Source organism: Pteropus medius, unplaced genomic scaffold, assembly GCF_902729225.1.
Source record: "Pteropus medius unplaced genomic scaffold, Ma_sr-lr_union100, whole genome shotgun sequence".
Lineage (NCBI taxonomy): Eukaryota > Metazoa > Chordata > Mammalia > Chiroptera > Pteropodidae > Pteropus > Pteropus medius.
In genome coordinates, this window is record NW_024350922.1 from 1339983 (window position 1) to 1358493 (window position 18511).

Consider the following 18511-nt stretch of genomic DNA (forward strand, 5'->3'; position numbering starts at 1 on the left):
AGGCTCCTGGAGGCAGCAGGCACACTGCGAAACTGGACGCTCCTCGTGGGGAGCGAAAGCCCGAGAGAGAAGGGAGGGCCTCTGGGACGGAGGGTCCACGTTCAGGGCCCTGCATCAGCCCCAGCTCCCACCCATCCAGCCACCCCTGTCCTTGACCCAGGGGCACCATCCCCATGCCTGCCGAGAAGATCTGTGGGCCCCGGGCGGAGGGCATGGGCATGGATGACTCTCGCCGTGTGTCCACTGGGGGGCCCGCCCACCACATGTCCCCGCGGCTCAGGCCGCGTCTGTCTGTCCGTGTGTCCGTGCCCACATTGTTGGTGTCTCCGTCCCGTCTCTGTCCCTTGTCACTGCCTGGGCCACACCGATGAACGGGCTGCCTCACTCTGTGCCTGTCACGTCTCTGCCCCTCTCCGTCTGTGTCACCCCAGCACGGGCCTGGGTGAGCGCACCTCTCTGTGTCGCTCCCCACCGTTTCTCTGTTGTCCGTCTGTCCCTTCTCTTGTCTGAGTCTCCCTCAGGCTGAGCCCCTGTGGAGCTGTCACCCCATTTCTCCCCGTGCCTGGGCACGTGTGTTGTCCGGTCCCCCGCACCTGTCTCCGTCTGTGTTTGAATGTGCATCTCCATCTCTCACTCATCCACCTCATCCATTCCCACACTCCTCTCTGTCCCTCTGTCCTCTGGGCCTCAGGACCCTGTGACAGACAGCTCAGCCTGCTGCAGGCCGACAGCTGGGAGCCACCAGCACACTGAGGCCCCCTGTCCCTGTGCAGCCACAGCTCCCAATGCCTGCTCGCTCCCCCACCCCACGGGCCGTGCCAGAGAAACGGTCTCTGCCCGCTCCCACGGTGAGCCCGTGGGTGTGGGGGGGTCTTCTCTGAGCAAAGAAGGCACGGGCCTGCACGTCGATGGCGGGAGCCGTGGCTGCAGGAACAGCCTGATCCGTCCACAGCTCCCTGTGTCCACACCCGTGGACTGTCCCTTCCCACACTGATCGTGAACCTGGCCATGTATGTGATTTGCTTTGATCAATGGGACTTGCTCTCTTAAAGCACTAGGGACCTTACGACCTCTGTGTGAGCTTGCAAGCAGGCCCAGGCTCGCCCGTGCAGAGTGAAGGACATGTGGCCCCATCGTCCCCATCCCCCAGGTGACAGTCAGCCTTCTGGACCCAGACGGGCCCCAGTCAACCCACCCCCCCACCTTCCAAGCATGGGTGAGCCCAGCCCAGACCCAAAGGACTGCCCTGCAGAATCTTGGCCCAAACCAGTGGTCACCGTTTAAGCCGCTACATTCTGGGGTGCGAGGTTCGTTATTCGCCAGCCCGCTCAGGACTTGGGAACCCCAGCCCACGAGAAAGCAGCCCAGACGGCAGAGACAGCGGGGAGCAGAGGTACTCACTGTCACACTTCATCCCTTGGTGAATGAGCCCGTAGAGCAGGGACCCACAGTGATCGCAGAACGTGGGGCTGGAGTACGTGTGGATCTTGAACTTGTGTTTGCTCCGGGGGTCCTGAGGCCAAGGGAGAGAGACAGAAGAGGCCAGCGTCAGGGGGGCCGTATTCACCCCCACGCGGTCGGCCCCCAGCGTTCACCGTGCCTGTCGGGGCTGACTGAGCCCCAGGCCCAGACGTGGTGCCTGACGAAGGGTGGGCGAAGACTCAGGCCCCTGACCGCTCCCCTCCCACGCGCTGTGCCTGCGAGCCCCCCACCCAAGACCCCGCCTCCCGACTCCCGCCTGCGCCGAGGACCTCAGAGACAGCAGAACGCAGTGACAGGCGCGGCAGTTAAACGGGTCCCCTCACTTCCGTTTCTCCCCCTTTATCCTCCGAGCAAGCGTCCGGACAGATCGAGAACCCGAGTCCAGGCATGAAACCTCCCACTTGGACGCCGTGTGCTCGCACCTCGTCACCTACAGAACGGAGTCCAAGGTCCACCGAATGGACCACAGCTTGGGGCGGAGACAGCTAGGACCCCGCCGGTGTCCACTCTCCCCTTCGATGACAGGGCCCTCGCGTTTCGGCACAGGGTAAGGCTGCCCAGGCAGAGACCACGCTTCCCAGCCTCCCCTGCAGCGGGCGGGGCCTGGCGGTGAGGTTCTGGCCCACGGGATGCGTGTGCTTCCAAGTCACTCCCCCTTAAGCCCCCTTGGCCCTCTCCTCCTCCCACCGGCTGGAAGATGGTGAGAACTGGAAGTGACCGAACCTGCAGCCGGGTTTGAGGGAACCGCAGTCACCGCTGTACCCCGGGGCGCACGTCGCATGCTGCGTACAGGAGCTCAGTGAACACCTAACACGCGACTTAATACTCAGCGCTGAGTCCTGCCAGGAGCTGTTTTCAGGGATGAACCAGGCGGTAACTTAGGTCACCCTCAGAGCACCGCCATGGAGTACGTACCACTTACGACCCCCAACTTATGGATGAGGAAACAGGGAGGAACAGTGACCCGCTAGGGTCCCCCAGCCCAGCGTTCCACGGCGGCCGGCATGTAACGAGGTCAGTGAGCTGTGACCATCAGCGCTAACCACCCAGCACCCCGCATGGGGCCCGCACTGCCTGGGAAGGTGACTAGGAGGGAGCCACGCAGGACGGGCCGAGCCTGCCAGGACGAGGAGGGCTGACCAGGCAAGTTTGGGCACAGGCCTGATTCTTTACGGTTACGCAGAGGTGGCGGGGGCTCCGCTGGCCCTCGCGAGATGGGCACGCCTGCACTCTGAGATGCCCCTCTGCCCCGGACACGGGCGGCTGGCAGAGAGGCGGATGTTGGCTCAAACATCTCACGTGGTTAGGACACACCAGCCTCAGGACTAAAGTGGCCGTTTTCGCAAGGCGCTCCAGGGAGCAGAGAGAGACAAAGAGCAAGGTCACACAGTCCCTCGGGGGCCTGGCACGCTGCCCTCCAATTCCATCTGACTCCCCTGTGACCCTTAAAATCTCTCCTTTGTGTCTGAGCCAACCCGCCGGGCACCTGTCACCTGCAGTGCGGGTGGAGGGTAGTGAGGGTCACTGGGGCTCAGGCGCTGGCCACTGACCAATCAGAACGCGCAGGGCCCAGCCGTGCTGGGAGTCAACGCTTGGCTTGCCTGACCACCGGGAGGTAGGGGAAGCGGGCAGCAGGTGGGAGGAGGCAGCTCGGGGCCTCGTGGCGATTTCCCAACCGCTTCAAAAGCATTCAGTGTTTTCACCATGGGAACGACAGTGCCGGGATACAGGCCCGGTCAGCCTGCCTTTAACCAAGCTGCACGCCCTTCCCAGCCCCCAGGCTGTGGCTACTGACCCCTCCCCACCCCCAGCCCAGAAGAGCCAGGGTCTGTGCGGCCTCTAGGTCCAAACTCGCCCTAGGGTCCTGTTTTGATCCCATTCAAAGATGCAGTGCCCACCTCTGCCCCCACTTCCCACCCCGCTGTGCAGCCAGAGTCCCGCATCCCAGGCCACCCTGGCTGGGCCCCCTCCAGGCCACCCGCAGCCCGTCCCCAATCCTGGCCTGCGTTCCCCTTCAGGCTCAGAGGCCACAGTCCAGGGTCCATGCTTGCGAATAAGCTACATTTGACCCATATGGTGCTTCCTAAGCATTGGAATTCGTTGAGTTAAAAATATTTTAAAATCACGGAATGTCAGATAAAAATGCAAACTTCTGGCTCCTTTTAAAAAATCACAAGTTGTGGCAACACTGGACGCACCACTGCTGCAGGCCGAGCGACGTCTGTCCCCTCGGACGAGGGACACGCCACCCAGCTCGCCAGGTCCCCGCCACCCCTGCTGCCTCCCACCACGCCTGGCCACTCCCGGCCCTGCCCCCCCCACCCATACAGCTAGCCTGGGAGGCCCAGGTGTATGACCTGCCAGGCCCCCCCTCCCTCTTCCTGCAGTCTCTGCTGGCGGGATCAACCGTGTGAACGTCCCCAACTCCTGAAGGTCCCTTAGGCTGAGCGCCAAATGCTGTCAGAAACAGGGGCGACACAGTCGAACCCCGACCCCCGCACCACCGCTCAAGTCCAGCCTGATTGGCGTCTCCCACCGCCGGGAACCAGGCCCCCACCGCTGCCGGCCTGAGCCCTCTCCACAGGGCTCCTGTGGCCCCCGCGCCCACACACTGCTGGGGCTTAGGGAAGTAGGTCGTCTAAGGTCACAAAGTAAGAGCCCAAGTTCATCAGGCTCCAGAGACGCGGGCAGCTGAGTGGGAACGCCTGAGTGTTACCTGGCTGCCTCCCTGCTCCTCAGCCTTCCCAGAGGGTCCCCCCACCTGACAGGAGCTTACAGATGATGACAGCCTGCATCTCACACAAATGTAGCACCAGCCAGCGACCAGCCACTCAGGGCTCCCTCACCCCAAAACTGTGAGTACCCAGGCCCCAGGACCAAAAGAGATCCAACTCAGCATCTTCAGTTCACAGCTGACTCTAGGCACAATGCGCTAAGGAGGAAGAAAGCACAGATCAGAAACCAAAAATAATAAAAAACCTTTAAACCTCTAAGTCAAAACCTTAGACGGCCCCTCTGGGTGTGAACGGGCCGTGCGGCTTTGCGCACAGGTGGGCTGAAATGTGGCCGAGCTGCGGGCATGAGGAAGCCGAGATGCAGCGTGGAGGCCGGGGAAGCCCACGCCCACGGCGCCAGCAGCGCAGAGGGAGAGCAGCCGTGCGGCGGGCTGCGTCATCCCGGCCGATCACAGGCCACAGGAGCAGGTCCGTGTCCCGGAGGTAGATGGGCAAGGCTTGAAACGGAAGATGCCAGCCAGGAACACCGTCGGGGCAGGGGGAGGCTCAGGGGTCAGCGGTGTGACCTTAGGCTCTGGGGTCAGTGGTGTGACCTCAGGCAACCGACCTAACCTCTCTGGGTCCCCGAGTCCTTGCCCATAAAGTGGAGACGAAAACAGTGCCCACCACACAGGTTCGCTGTGATGCCAAAGCCCCCGGCCCAGCGCCCTGCACATAAGCAGGACAAGCTCTAGGTTTTATCAAAGAGGAACATTAACCACGGTGGCGGTTCCCACGCTTCAGGCGTGAGCTGCTACGGCTTTGCACGTCTACCTACTACCTGTAACATCACTCGCTCGCATTGTCTTTAACTTGGCACGCCATTTTTACTTAAAAAAACCTAATTTAAAATGAAACTGTGAGAGCGTGAACTCGGGGAATCGATGTGCAAACTGCATTTTTTTTTTTCCCCCTATTACACCTTCAGATGAAAGAGACAACTCAGAAATCGGAATTTACGGTGTTCGTCCCAACGGTCTCGGCTGAGAAGGTGCCGAGGCACAGACACACATCTTCTTGCCACCTAGTCTTACCCGGTGGGAACACTGTGACACCGTCTATCCAAGGTACAAGTGTGTTTTCCCTTTGGACCCAGTCGCCCTCTCCTGGGAATTTATGCCGAAGGTCAATCCGCCTACGTAGGAAATAATATCTTTACACGGTTGCTCCTTGAAGTATTGTTGACGTTAGAAAAGGTTTCACACGAGCCGAGTGTCGCAGGTGGGGAACCGCGTGACATAAATCACACCGCCGCTACATGAGGGGACACGGCTGACCAGAGGACAGCAAGACGCACTCTGCACCAACACGGAAAAAAAATCTCAAGTAAAACTGAAAAAAAAAAGGGGGGAAAAAACCCAAGATGCAGCAGGATGCGGGTTACATGTTACCTTTTGTGTAAGAAACGTGAAGGGATACAAAGTACGTGTAGGTGGCACGTGGGAGAAACCCCGAAAGAGAACTGGGGGGGGCGGGCAGGAAAACACACCTAGATGTGATGTAAAGCAGCGTATTTCAGTGTTTTTCTGGGCACCACGAGACCTCTCGCCGCTCCAGGTGACCCGGGAGCACCGCCGTGCCCCACGCCGCAAGCAAAATGTCAACAATTCCCAGCGGACCGAGAAGCAGTCCGGCCGCGACTGGACCGTGCGGGCTGAGGGTCCACTGTGCAGGGGGACGCTGGGGTTTGGCGACGCTCCAAACGCATCTTGTTCTGGGCGAGAGAGTGAAGGGACAATGCCGTGTAGACGTGCGTGTGGCTGGCGACGGTCTGCTCGAGCGTTCGATGCATCCACGCCCCTCCGGCTAACAAATAAGTAATGGTTACATTTGAAGGACGAGCTTCCGGCGTGTGAACTTCAGTAGAATTTTTAAAATGATCTGGGTTAAGATCTCCGCTGAGCGAGGTCGATATGAGCATCAGCGGTTAATGAAGAGCCACGTGCAAACTTGAATGCCTGGCTCCGGCATTATTCACTTTCCACTCTGGGGCGAGTCATTTACCCTTTAACGGTTGAAGTTCTTCGTCCGGAGATGGGACGATGATCATAATAGCTAACTTCTGAGATGATGATGACTCCACGAGTTGCTGCCTGGGCGCCGCCTAGTGGTCGCTGGAGGAACTCAATGTCTGTAACTGTTCAGTGTTAGGAATTTTCCAGCCGCAGCCTTTGTCTGCGTTTAAATGCAAGTCCGTTCCTTCCTCGACGGCTGGTCCTCGACGTCCTGTATTTTCCCTGTTCTTTCTCGTCTGCGTCTCCGTGGCTCTGTTTGCAAAGCCCCCCGGCATCTACGTCATCCTCTTAGAGTTTCGCTTCTCACACAAAATCACGACTTCCCCTGGAAGTCATTTCAGCAGGGGCTCCGAGGAAAGACCTTGACCTGTTTCTTACCGTTCAGCCGGATGTGACGCCACGTCTGGGACGTTCTCCTCCTCGCTGATCTGAAATTGCCTCTGACCCTACACCGATCCCTCGCGCCTCCTTTGTTCATTTTTAAATTTTCCCTTAGGCTCCACGGATCAGTCTTTCTAGCCCTGCCACGCTCTTGTCCCGTGTCACAGGTTGATGATATCTTAGTGTCTAGACGCACGCGCTTTACACCCACCCGCCCAGCACGACCGTCTGCTTCCCAAATTCTCGTGGTTGTTTTCGCCCACGTGTTCTTCCTGGTTGTATTAGAAATGCCAACTTAGCCAGCCTTGTCCTTGTCGTCCAAGCAACCTTGCTACGTACCGTCCCTTCTAGAGAAATGCCCACCTACGGCTCAGTGAGGAAGTTGACTTATGAAGAACTGGGCCGATGGGGATTCAGATCAAGGATCTGTGCGGGGCCGGAGCCGGGCTGGGGGCCGGGCGAGGGGGCGGGGGGATGCCGAGTCAGGGCTGGCGGCTGAGAAAGGAGAGAGACAGACAGATACCGAGACGGATAGCACGTGTAATTTGAGTTTTACGTCCTTCTAAAAAAGTTTTTTTCTGAACTGTCCTAAGTTGCCATTGATGTCAAGTGCGTCTTTCTCTTCACAGATTTGTGTTATTTCACCCTCACCCCTGCTACCTGCCCGGCTCCCCACTCTGCCTCAGCCCCCTGCCCCTGTCCCCAGCTCAGACCTGCAGCCCCGAGACGCCGGCATCCAGGGGAGGGCACTGAAACAGCCCGTGAGTCGGACTCTCGAGCCGGACAGCCCACCAAGTCACCGGCCAGACCAGGGATTCCGCCCTGGTCTGTGCCGCCCTCGCTGGCATATAAGCAAATCTCTCGCAGAGCTGATTCCCAGGCCCCTGCGTGGGACTCGGCAGTGGGGAGCCATGATTTTACAGGGCACCGTGTCCCTGTATTTATACGCTGGGGAATTGTTCAGCACCGGCAACACTGGTCAGCTCTCCTGACGGCAGCCCCGGGCGGGTGCCGGGTCCCGGCCAGGCCCTTCGAACAGGGCTCAGGCTCTGCGAGTCACCACAGGCCCCACCGGCCTGCTGGACACTGCTCGGCCCCCGCGGGCATCTGAGTCTGGATCCGACGCCGACTGGCACAGCCGAGGAGACCACAGGCAGTGGCAGCTGCGCCCGCCCATCCATGGGGCCTCCGAGAGAAGCGTGGACCTGCCCTCAGGCAGAAGCGGTGTCCTCACAGGCACGGCACACAGCTGCGTGTGTGTGAGCCACCCCAGCTCCCCGCAACTGCAAGGCACCACACACCAGACCTGCAGACCAGCCGCGATGCGAGCCTGGTCATCGGGCCAGGAAAAGCCACAAGGCTTCCCGCAGGCGAGGCCTGGAAATGCCCAGGTACCCCGACCCGGCAGAGGATGCGGCTGACCGCGAGGAGCTGGTTAGCAGGGCGTTTAAAAGCGGGGCTCCAGGCCGCGTCATCTGGATCCGGAAGCCGGCGGCACGGCTCGCTGGCTGTGCCCTCGGCCCTGGGCTCGCACTGTCCACACTCAGTCCCCCTTCTGCTAACGAGGGACCACAAGGGTATTTATTTCCCGGGGTTATTCTGGGGACCGGACTGCTCAAAGCATTTCGAGCAGCTGCCTGACACGGCGCAGGCGCACGGCCCGGCATTGTTCATTACGAAGCTCTGCTGACCAGGGAACCCCGACCCCCGTGTCCGCTGAGCGGTCACTTCCCCGATGAACCCCACACACGTCCCTGCGTCTTGGACCTCCGTATGGATTCCTGGCTCCCATCCCCTCCACTGAGACGACAAGCCAGCATTTGTTTATCCACCTCGTCACCAAATATCTGTCAAGCACCTGGCCTGTGTCCCGTGCCAGACGAGCGACATCAGACACAGGGTCTGGCTTCCTGGGCTCCCGGCCGGGTTGGCAGGAGACCGGGGAAGAGCAGAGGTAAATGTTCACTTTCGACTGCCGGGAGGGAGAGCTCGTGGGCGTGGGAGGGGTCGGCTGCACGGAGAGGCCTGGGAACCTCTCTGCACTAAGGTCCGAAGGGGACAGGGCGTGACCTGGGCCACAGGCACGTGGCTGGGACCCTCCAGGTCAGCCGCATGAGGTCCTGCTTCGGCCCAGGTAGACCGGCTGACGCCGCCCCTCAACCCCACCCCTGCTACCTGCCCGGCTCCCCGCTCTGCCTCAGCCCCCTGCCCCTGTCCCCAGCTCAGACCTGCAGCCCCGAGACGCCGGCATCCAGGGGAGGGCACTGAAACAGCCCGTGAGTCGGACTCTCGAGCCGGGCAGCCCTGAGCGAGTTACTTAAGCCACGAGAGCCCCGATCTTCCTGCCCATGGCGGGGCTGGGGACGGCCGCAGGGAGAGACACGGCGGCCGAGCAGCAGCAGTGTGGGGCCCGGCTGCCGGGGCCGAATCCCCGCTCGGCGGCGTCGAGCTGCGTGACCCGGGCAGGCTGCCTAGCCTCTCTGGGCTTCGGTTTCTCCATCTTTACAGCAAAACCCACAATGGCATCACCCGTCCCAGGAGCATGAGCACCGAGCGTGTTAAACACGTAAAGGGCGCGGGGTCTGGAAATGAGTGTGTCTGCTTTCTGGATCTGCAAAGGTCACGCCGTGTGTAGCACAGGGCCTGGCCCGCAGTGCACTCCTGATAAATGAGAACCAGAAAGAAAAGCCACCTCTGTGATCTCGGGCAAGTCACTTCATGCTCCGGTCTCAGTTCCCCCTTCGGAAAACACAGGGCTCGAGCTGGGCGTTCCCCAGGGGACCTCTGGTTCCGCTGCCTGGGTGGTCTCAGCTGTGCACAGACCGGCCCCACCTCTTCCTGTGGCTGCAGATGGTGCTTCCTGGGGCCCAGGGGTGTGTGTCAAGGAGCAGACACATGACGGTGGGTCACACCGCACGTCGTAAACGAGCCTGTCCCCCGCGACACACACTCCCATCCTCTCCCCGGCCACCCCGGCCGCCCCGCAGCTCCGTCAGCCAGGGCCTCGCCTGAACGTGACACCAGGACACAGGCAGTCGCTGGCACAGCCAGGTCTGCATCCACGCAGGACGCGAGGGACGCTCTGGCCACCACCCACGCCTGGGGGTCTGGACGCCGCCAGCCCAAGCGCGTCCTGACACTGACGACCGCGAGGCTCAAGACTCCAGGCCGTCAGGCCCCGGCAGAGGGGGGCCGGCCTGAGAGGGTGAGTCCTGTGCACGCCGACCGTCACCCTTCACCCAGCACACCCTCCCAGCACAGTTCCTGGAGCTGCCGGGCGCCACGCGTGGGTCACGTGTGCAGGGCCCAAGCAGCAGCCGCCCACGGCACGTTCGGGAGTCTGTAACTCCAGCGGGGGGTCATCACCATCGTCGTCGTCACGGTCACGGCTAACGCACACAGGCACTGTTCTAAGGGCTTTACGTATGATGACGTGACTTATGTAAAAAACCTCACGGAAATAGGTTTATTATCATCCTCGTTCTACGGGGGCCACAGAGAAGTCGAGTAACTCACCCGAGGTCACACAGCTAGCGATTTGGATCCAGAACCGGGGTCTTTACCACCACGTACATAAACGCGAAGTCGCCCCTGTGATGTGCGACAGCAAGGAGACATAGGTGGCACTATAAGAGTGCGAAATAGGGGACCGACCCGGTCAGGGTGGTCAGGGAGGGCTGCCCTGAGGAGGTGACGCTGAGCGGGAGGAGTCTGAGTCAGCCAGGTCTCCCCCCGGACGTGCACGGAAACCGGCCGAGAGGCTTGGGCTAGGCCGGGGCTTCCGATGCCGCTCGTCTGCGTCAGGCCCGGTGTCTGCTGTCAGCCTCACAGATGGTTTAGACGAGCAAGCAGGACTCGCCAAAGGTTCGGACGAGGCTCACCGAACTCGGGCAAAGAAGGGAGCGTGCGGCGGCCGGCAGCGGGCACGGCACGAGCAGACGCCCAGTGCAGGGAGGACAGCGGGGAGCACAGGGAGTGGAAGAAGGGTGCTCGGAAGGGAGGGGTGCTCAGGGAGAGGCCAGAGGGCCAGGGCCTTACGAGGAGGGCGACCGCGCCATCTAGGTTCCGAAAGGTGTGCCTGAGAGTGACCGGGACGCACACGCGGCGGACACCCAGCCGGCTCACGGGCAGGTGTGGCAGGGGAAGTGTGGTGGCCTGGCTGGTAAGCCATGTCAGAGCCCCAACTTGTCCCAGGGGCAGTGGGACGCCACCGACGTGCCCTCAGCAAGGACGACGACTTGGTCACATCCAGCTTGGGGCAAGACGACTCCACAGCCACGTGCACGGGACAGGCCAGTGACAGACAAGCGTCAGGGAATCAGGGCCGGAGGCCTCTGGTCCAGGGAGGGAGCGGGGGAGCCAGGACCGGGATCCTCGCCGTGGCCATGGAGAAGCGGTAGCTGCGTACCGTGGTGGCTGAGAGCAAACTCGAGGGCTGGGCCAAGTTCAAGTGCAGACTCTGCTGCCTATTAGTCCCTGACTTGGCAAGTCAGCTGACTTGTCTGCCTCAGTCTCCCCCTCTGTGGGATGGAGTGACTTTCTTGTAGGGCGAGGATGCCCGGAGGTGGCGTACAGCAGCCACTCAGAAGAGCAGCTGGCGTAGGACAGGTGCCACCTCAGTGTGAGCTGTAACTATCACGCCAGAGGCACATGAGGACTTGGCAGTGGAGAGACATGCGGGGGGACGGGGCAGGCCTTCAGAGGTCCACAGTTAAGGGGGGATGGGGGCCAGTGCCAGACCGCTGCACGAGGCAGGGCCGAGATGCAGGAGTGAGCAGCCGGAGCAGGACCTCGGGGCCAGGACGGAAGGCAGAATCGGGCCCTGGCTCTGGGCGGAGCAAACACTTCCACGACGTGCAGGATGCTGTCGTCAGCTCGTTACGCATGTGGATTTACCGCAAATCCCTGTGAAGTAGGTATGTCATCGTCCTTGTGTCAACAATGAAGAAACGCGGGGCGCAGTGACGTTAAGCGACTCCCCCGAAGTCGCACAGCTAGTAAGTGGCAGAGCCGAGATCTGAACCCAGACGTCACGCTCTTAAGCAACACGCGAGAGGCCGGCCAGCCTGGTTATCGCTCTGCCCTCGCCGCCGAGCCACCGCCAACAGTCCGGGAGGAATTGTTTAAAGACAGGAAAATCTACTTCAGCCCAGAAATCGGGGCCACCGGCAGGGGAGACAGCACGAGCAAATGGGCCAAGTAAATGCCAGCAAACGCTTCAAACGTTTGTCAAGACGCAGAAAAGGTGCAGCTCGGATGGAGGGAAGGGCGGCCTGGCCTGGCTCTCTCTCCAAGTCCACAGGACGTCCAGCGGCAGGCCTGATGCCGGTGTGTGTGGCGAGTGACCGAACACAGGAAGCCAACAGTCGTCCCTGGCCGCGGTGGGCTCTCGATAAACACGCAGAACGATGAGTGGCGTCCCTCTCAAAGCCTTCAGAAGCAAGTGGCTGCCACAGCCGGCTACAGACCCCACGGGACGCGGAGGGCGCTGCAGCCGCTGGTCCCTGTCCCGGGCTGGTCCAGGCTTAGAGAAATGTGAGCAGCCCCCCACATAAACCTCGACCACACCGCCAGGAAACGGGGACGCCCGTGTCCTGGAGAGTCCCCGCCGTGCACGGCGGCTCCTCCCCGCTCCCGGGAGAAGGCTGGTTTGACCAAACCGACATTTCCGCTGACCGTTCATTTCCACCTGCTAGAGCCCAGCTTAAGACCGGCGGTCCAGAGAGTGAATCCAGCCCAAGAAGGCGCTTAAAACACACCCCCGCGGGAATTCTCGAATTCTCTCTCAACATCTGAAATTAGGAGCTTCGGACTTCCCGTGAGAAAGTGGAAAGTGTGCACCTCGGTCCTTGAAAGAGCAGGGACAGAAAGAAAAAGAAAGAGACGGGCTGAGCGGAGGGGGCCCCTTGGGGGCAGGGCGCACGGGCGCCGATGACACGCCCTGGGCCCTCGCACGCCTGACCCGCCGCTTCCCTGCCTGCCTTTGGCGGCGGACACGCGGAAGGCCGTGTGTCCTTGCAAAGTCACGCGGCCACAGACAGAGCGCTGGGGAGAGCGGCCAGGCAGAGGCTCCACGCACAGCGCCGTGGCACCGGGCCGGGAGCGGGCACGGCGGTTTCCCGGCGGCCCGTGTTCTCACCAGGAGTGTGAGGTTCCGAAATCAAATCAGAACGAGCAGCTCGCTGTGAGGGGGCGGGAGAGCAGGCACGTGACGGCGGGCCTCGGCACTGGCGACCTTGATGGGAGGAGTGGAGTCGGGGGTCTGCAGGGTGCAGAGAAGGGCTTCTGGGGTCCTGGTGACAGGGATGCGTTCGCTCTGGGATGAGCCATCGACTGGCTCCAAAACCGTGCGACCGGCCCAGACTGAAACCGGCCCCTTTGAGCCCAAACCCCGAGTCCCTGGAGGACAAGAATCAGGTCGTCGGAGCTCGGGGCGGAGGCGGCTGGGGGAGCCCGCGGTGACGGAGTGTCCTGCCAGGCGGGGCCTGGTCCCATGTGTGACGCTGGCCCTCGTCCCTGAAGCCCGTTCTCCCTCCCAGTGACCTTCCCACGAGCGTCTCTTTTCCGGCCGCTACTTTGAGTTGGATCGCTCTCACTTTTGATTTAAAAAAATCGTGAGGGTTTACTTTTTCTCTGTGATCCAATCCACTTTAAAATGAACAGAAATCCTTTATTCTCTAAAGTTTAAAATAATTTCCCCAGGAAGCCTAACGGTCTGGGGCTTCGGGAAAAGAAACGCTTCTCAGGCAATGTTCTCATGTCTTTTTCTCTCTCTTTCTCTCACTCTCTCTCTCTCTCTCTCTCGGTTATTCGCCAATTCTGCTTTTCCATTTCTCCTTAAGACAAAATCGGCAATTTAAAATTTCCCAGAAAATCATCCCTTTTCACCAGATTCTCAAACACAGTCGCACGTATCTACGTGTTCTTTTTAATATATAAATACGATATCGATTCTTTCTGAATTTTCTTTTACTGCCCTTTGATGAAGTCCTCCACATTTAATGCATAATTTACCGTTTTTAAATGTTTCTTCATCAAGTCAGACGATGAAGAGATTGCCGAGACACAATGCACGTCGCCTCTGCCCGACCTGGTTTACAGGCAGGCTCAGGAGGGCTCACTCCGTTGAGCGCCTCGACTGTACATGATAAGAACTTATTTCTAAGACCACAAAATTCTGAAGAAAGTACTTTTAGACAAACCTGCTAACGAGTCCTTTTGTACCGCCTGGCACTCAATCAACAAAGTCGGTCATTATTAGCTATTATTCCTTGGCAGCCCCAATCAACAAAGTCGGTCATTATTAGCTATTATTCCTTGGCAGGTCAGAGGGGGACCCCCATTCCTTCTTCAGCAGGGGAGACCCTCCTGGATGGAGCTCGATGGGTCCCCCACTGAATTCTCATCAAAAAAGTATGATTTAGGTATCATTTCCCCCACTTGAAAGATATAAACCAAGTGTTACAAAAACGTTAAGTGTTTCCGCCCCCAAGCGCTGGAGCGGCAGGTGGCTACGCTGGGATGTGCCACCCAGGCCCTCGGCACTGAGACCACGGGACCCGAGGCCTGGGGCAAAGCAGCAGCATGCCCGGCTCGCTCTGGGCGGACAGAGGCAGAGTCACCGATCCGTTCACCACCACGGAGACACACTGACCGGGCGATCGAAAGGCCCTGCTCTGTGACGGGCACATCGCACGGCGTGTTTTTAATCCTTCTGCTCTCGACCCCTTTATTTATTTATTTATTTGTTTGGGTTTTTTTGTTTTTTCGTTTTTTCGTTTTTTCATTTTTTTTTTGTTAACCCTTAAGGTTTAAAAAATTATTACAACAAACTAACGTGGTTGGTAAGCTAAATATCTTTATGTACGTAGAAAAGTTCACATCTCTACTATCAATGTGAACCCACTCCTGGATACGTTTTTGTTTTTTTGTTTTTTTTTCCCAGTCCAAGTTAGAATAAATCCATAATGATTAAAACAAAAATTATTTGCCGGTTTTATCCAGCAGCATCCCGTGCCCCGCCCCTTGGGAGTTGTGCTTTGGGACGCACCGCACGGTCGCAGGATAAACTCGCTTCCTCCCAATTCCTGGGCCCCTGCACTAAAATCCCCCAACGCAGAGCAGGAGTGTGCGGGGCATCTTTCCAGGGACGTTCCACAGGAGCGGTGACAGTTCAGCCCCTGCCCGCCCCTCCCCGTGCCTCGGCTACGAAGATGAAGACATTCCTGAAGCCACCTGCAACTGATCTGATTGACCAATGTCACCCCAATAAAGTCAACTTAAAAAATGTTAAGACCTTTAGCAAAATCACAGTGAGGGAACTAGCTGGTTTCCTGTACAGTCACGCCCCCGCTAAAAAAATTTTTTTTGTTTTGTTTTTTTTCCCGTTAAAACGAGAAACGTCTCAGCGGCTGTAAGGACCACCACATGGCCGGGGGTGAGACCGTCCTGACCTTTTTGTCACATTCACCCAAGAGGAGGCACTGCTGCCCGCTACTTACATCAGAGGCTGGGCCCTTGTCAGCGCCTGGGCAGGAGAAAGTGACAAATTCATGGCACCGCTTGTGCACGACGAAACAGCAGACTGCAAAAGAGAAAACAGGGGTAGAGGGAGGAGGAGGGACGGGGAGAGGGAAGAGGGGAGGGAGGAAGAATGGTTAGAGACCTGGACTGCACAACACGTGAAGGCTTTACACCGAAACACACGACGCCTTCGGCTTCTGCGTCTCGGTCTCAATGGAAGTCAAACTCTCGGGCACACGGATGCTGTGACTGGCAGACTGGCTAAGCTTCTAAAATTCACTAGGGTTCAAAAGTCCACCTAGGCTCAAAATTACACTCCCTCGAAGATCGCTCAGGTGGCCGGGTTTGGGACAGAGCGTTGCTCCTCCTCGGATGGGAAGTGGCGGGCTCGGAGTTAGGGTTGAGAATGCCTAAGAAACACACGCGTTTAAACACTAGCATCGCACTTAGAGACCTGTCCTTATGATGAAGGGAGCAGGAAAGAAACACCCACACCCCTGTCTCACCCAGGAGCTGCATCCCTGATGTGGAAGGGAGAAATCAGCTGTAATGTTTGCATCGTTACCTTAGCAGCTTGCAGCCAAATATACACACACACACACGCACACTCACACGCATGCACACACGCACACACATGTGCGCACACATACACGCACACTCACATGCACCGCACGCACGTACACACACGCACACACATGCACACACACACGCGAGTATGGAAAATGCCAAGAAAACCAGTTTCTTCAACAAATAAACTGCACGAGGGACAGAGAGCCGTTCAGGGAGTGAAACCAGCTCTGCACGATGCTAGGGTGGTGGGGACACACACACAACCGGCGACGCAGAGTGCCAACCCCGGGGCCAGCAGTGGCTTTCAGTGAATGATAACGTGTCCCCAGGGGCGCATCGGCTGTCACCGGCCCACGGCGCTCGTGCGGGAGGCAGACGGCAGGGACACGGGGTTGGGGCCGAGCGACTACACCAAAACTCTATCTTCCTATCCATTTTTACGTAAACCCAAAACTGCTCAAAAAAGAAAAAAGATAACTAAAAACTCAAACCAAAGAAATTACCAGAAGGATGAAGTAGGGGCAGAGGAGAAACTTACAGATTCGAAGAGATTTAAGAAACAAACATACCTTGTTTGGATCCTAATTTAAACTATTAGTTTAAAAACCACAAGAAGCATCAGGAAGACGGCTGTACTCATTTTTCACGGTCTGAGGGGACTATTGTTGTTGGTGTTACGGAATTATAATTTGGGGTGTCATCATGGTATCGTGGTAAACTTTTTGTTAAAGAACTCTTACCCTTCGAGGATACGCCGTGAAATCTTCATGGACAAAAGGATTCGATTCAAAATAATTCCATATGGCAGGAAGGGGAGAGAAAGTAGAGGGCCACAGATGGAAAACAACTAGTCACGAGTGGTCACCACAGAACCTGGGCGATGGACACATGAGGACATGTGACAGTAACCTACTTTTCTAGATGTTTGAAATTTCGCATCATATTTAAACATTTTAAACCCTCATGGCTGGGAACCAAGGGGTCCTTTCTTTTCTACGTTCTCCTTTTTCTGTTGTAATATTTGCTGTGTTTTATAGGTAACACATGCTTGGTCTTTGTGTCAAATTATGTGTGTCGGGGTGTCGGAGGGGCTGTGATTGCTCTGAGCAGGGTCATGAAAGGCCAGTGCTAGTTATCTCCGGGCAGTAGATGGCAGATTATTTTTACTTTCGACCTTTCATTTTTCTGTACTGCTGGACATCTTCACAATGCATTCGTTATACAATGAGAAAAATGCATTAGTTATACAACGAGAAAAAATAAGCCAACTGTTTATTGTTGTTGTTGTTGGTTTTATTTTTTTATTTATTTATTTTTTTTTTTTGGTGAGGCAACCTTTGATTGACCTCACAGATTGCAAGGACCTCGTCAGCTTACAATCCCTTATATTTTAAATTTTTTTACGCCTACAGCACCTGGTCTTCCTAGGTGATCTCCCATCCAAGGACTAACCAGGCCCGACCCTGCTTAGCTTCTGAGATCAGACGGGATCGGGCTTGTTCAGGGTGGCGTGGCCGTAGACAAAATAAGCCGACTTTGAAACAAAGCAAAGAGAGAAAGAGAAACAGAGATCAGGAAATGAAATCCGTGACTGCCAACACGGGAAACTCAGCGGTGAGGCCGATAACAGGGCCGTAGCAAACTGGAAGTCCGAATCGAGAGAATTCTCCAGAATTCCGCAAGGAGCGCAAGAAACAATAACAGAGATGAGACGAGACGTGAAGGACGGATCCAGACATTCTCGGCTCCATCCCAAAGGCGTTCGGGAGAGGACAGACAGACGGCGAAGCGTTCTACCGCGTCCGGCAGGGCCAGGGAGAAGGAAGGGGGAATATTAACAAAGGGACAAAGGGACAAAGATAATTACGACGTCGGATTTCTCATCTGCCATTTTGGATTCTAGAGCCTGATAAAGCGATATCTGCAAAGGCTTAGGAAAGTTCACCTTGAACCTAAAACCTCACACAGAGCCAAACTAGCATTCCGAAAAAAGGAGAGTCAAGACATTTTCAGAACACGAGAATTTAGAGACGCCACTTATCACGAAAGGAGCGCTCGAGTAAACACGCCCTGCAGAACGACAGCCAACACGTAAATAAACTAGACAAAGAAAGCGATCCAAACGCACTTCAGAAGAACCCCCCTAAACCCCGACGTCATGTAAATACGATTTGTTTCTGTTTTTGTTTTTCGCTTTTATCTGGCATCACCTGCATTTTAAACTCTTTAATCCTCTGGGATTTTGTGGTATCTAACGTGACGTGGGAATCTAATTTGCCATTTTTCCCCCGAAACGGGTATTCACGCGTCCCAACATCTTTTCCTGAATAATTCATCCCTTACCCACTGATTTCAAATGCCAACTTTATTATATGCTGAATAAGGATGCATCCTGGGGTCTGTCTCTGGGCCTTCTGTTCCACGGATCTGTCTCGTGTTACAGCAGTATAGCTTCTAATTACAGCAGCTTCAGAATATGCTTCATCCTGGCAAGGCGAGTCCTCCTCCATCTCTCTTAGTCTCAACATTTTCTTGGCAATCTCGGCATGTTTGTTCTTCCAAGCGAACTTTGATTCGGTTGATCGAGCTTTTAGATGCTTATTAGCATTGTAACGTAGCCGACCCTCACCCCACAAAAAATATATATATGTGTATATTGGGATGTTGACTGAAATTGTCTTAGACTTAGAAATTAAATCCAAGACAGTCGACACTTTTACAACGATGAGTCTTTCTATCAGGAATAGGGTGACTCCTTGCTTAAAA

General features: G+C 57.0%; 1 protein-coding gene and 1 pseudogene across 2 annotated transcripts in view; both read right to left on the reverse strand.

Annotated features, from left to right (window-relative positions):
* The window catches only part of PRKCB (protein kinase C beta), a 231895-nt gene that overhangs the window by 107299 nt on the left and 106085 nt on the right, over positions 1 to 18511 (reverse strand). For both annotated transcript variants that reach the window (XM_039840210.1, XM_039840209.1), the window contains exons 3-4: positions 15154 to 15236; positions 1402 to 1513 (exon numbers count right to left, since the gene is read on the reverse strand). In XM_039840210.1, coding sequence (XP_039696144.1) covers positions 1402 to 1513; positions 15154 to 15236 — 195 coding nt within the window. The remainder of the gene's footprint in view (positions 1 to 1401; positions 1514 to 15153; positions 15237 to 18511) is intronic.
* Positions 17149 to 17267, reverse strand: LOC120584577 (uncharacterized; annotated as a pseudogene).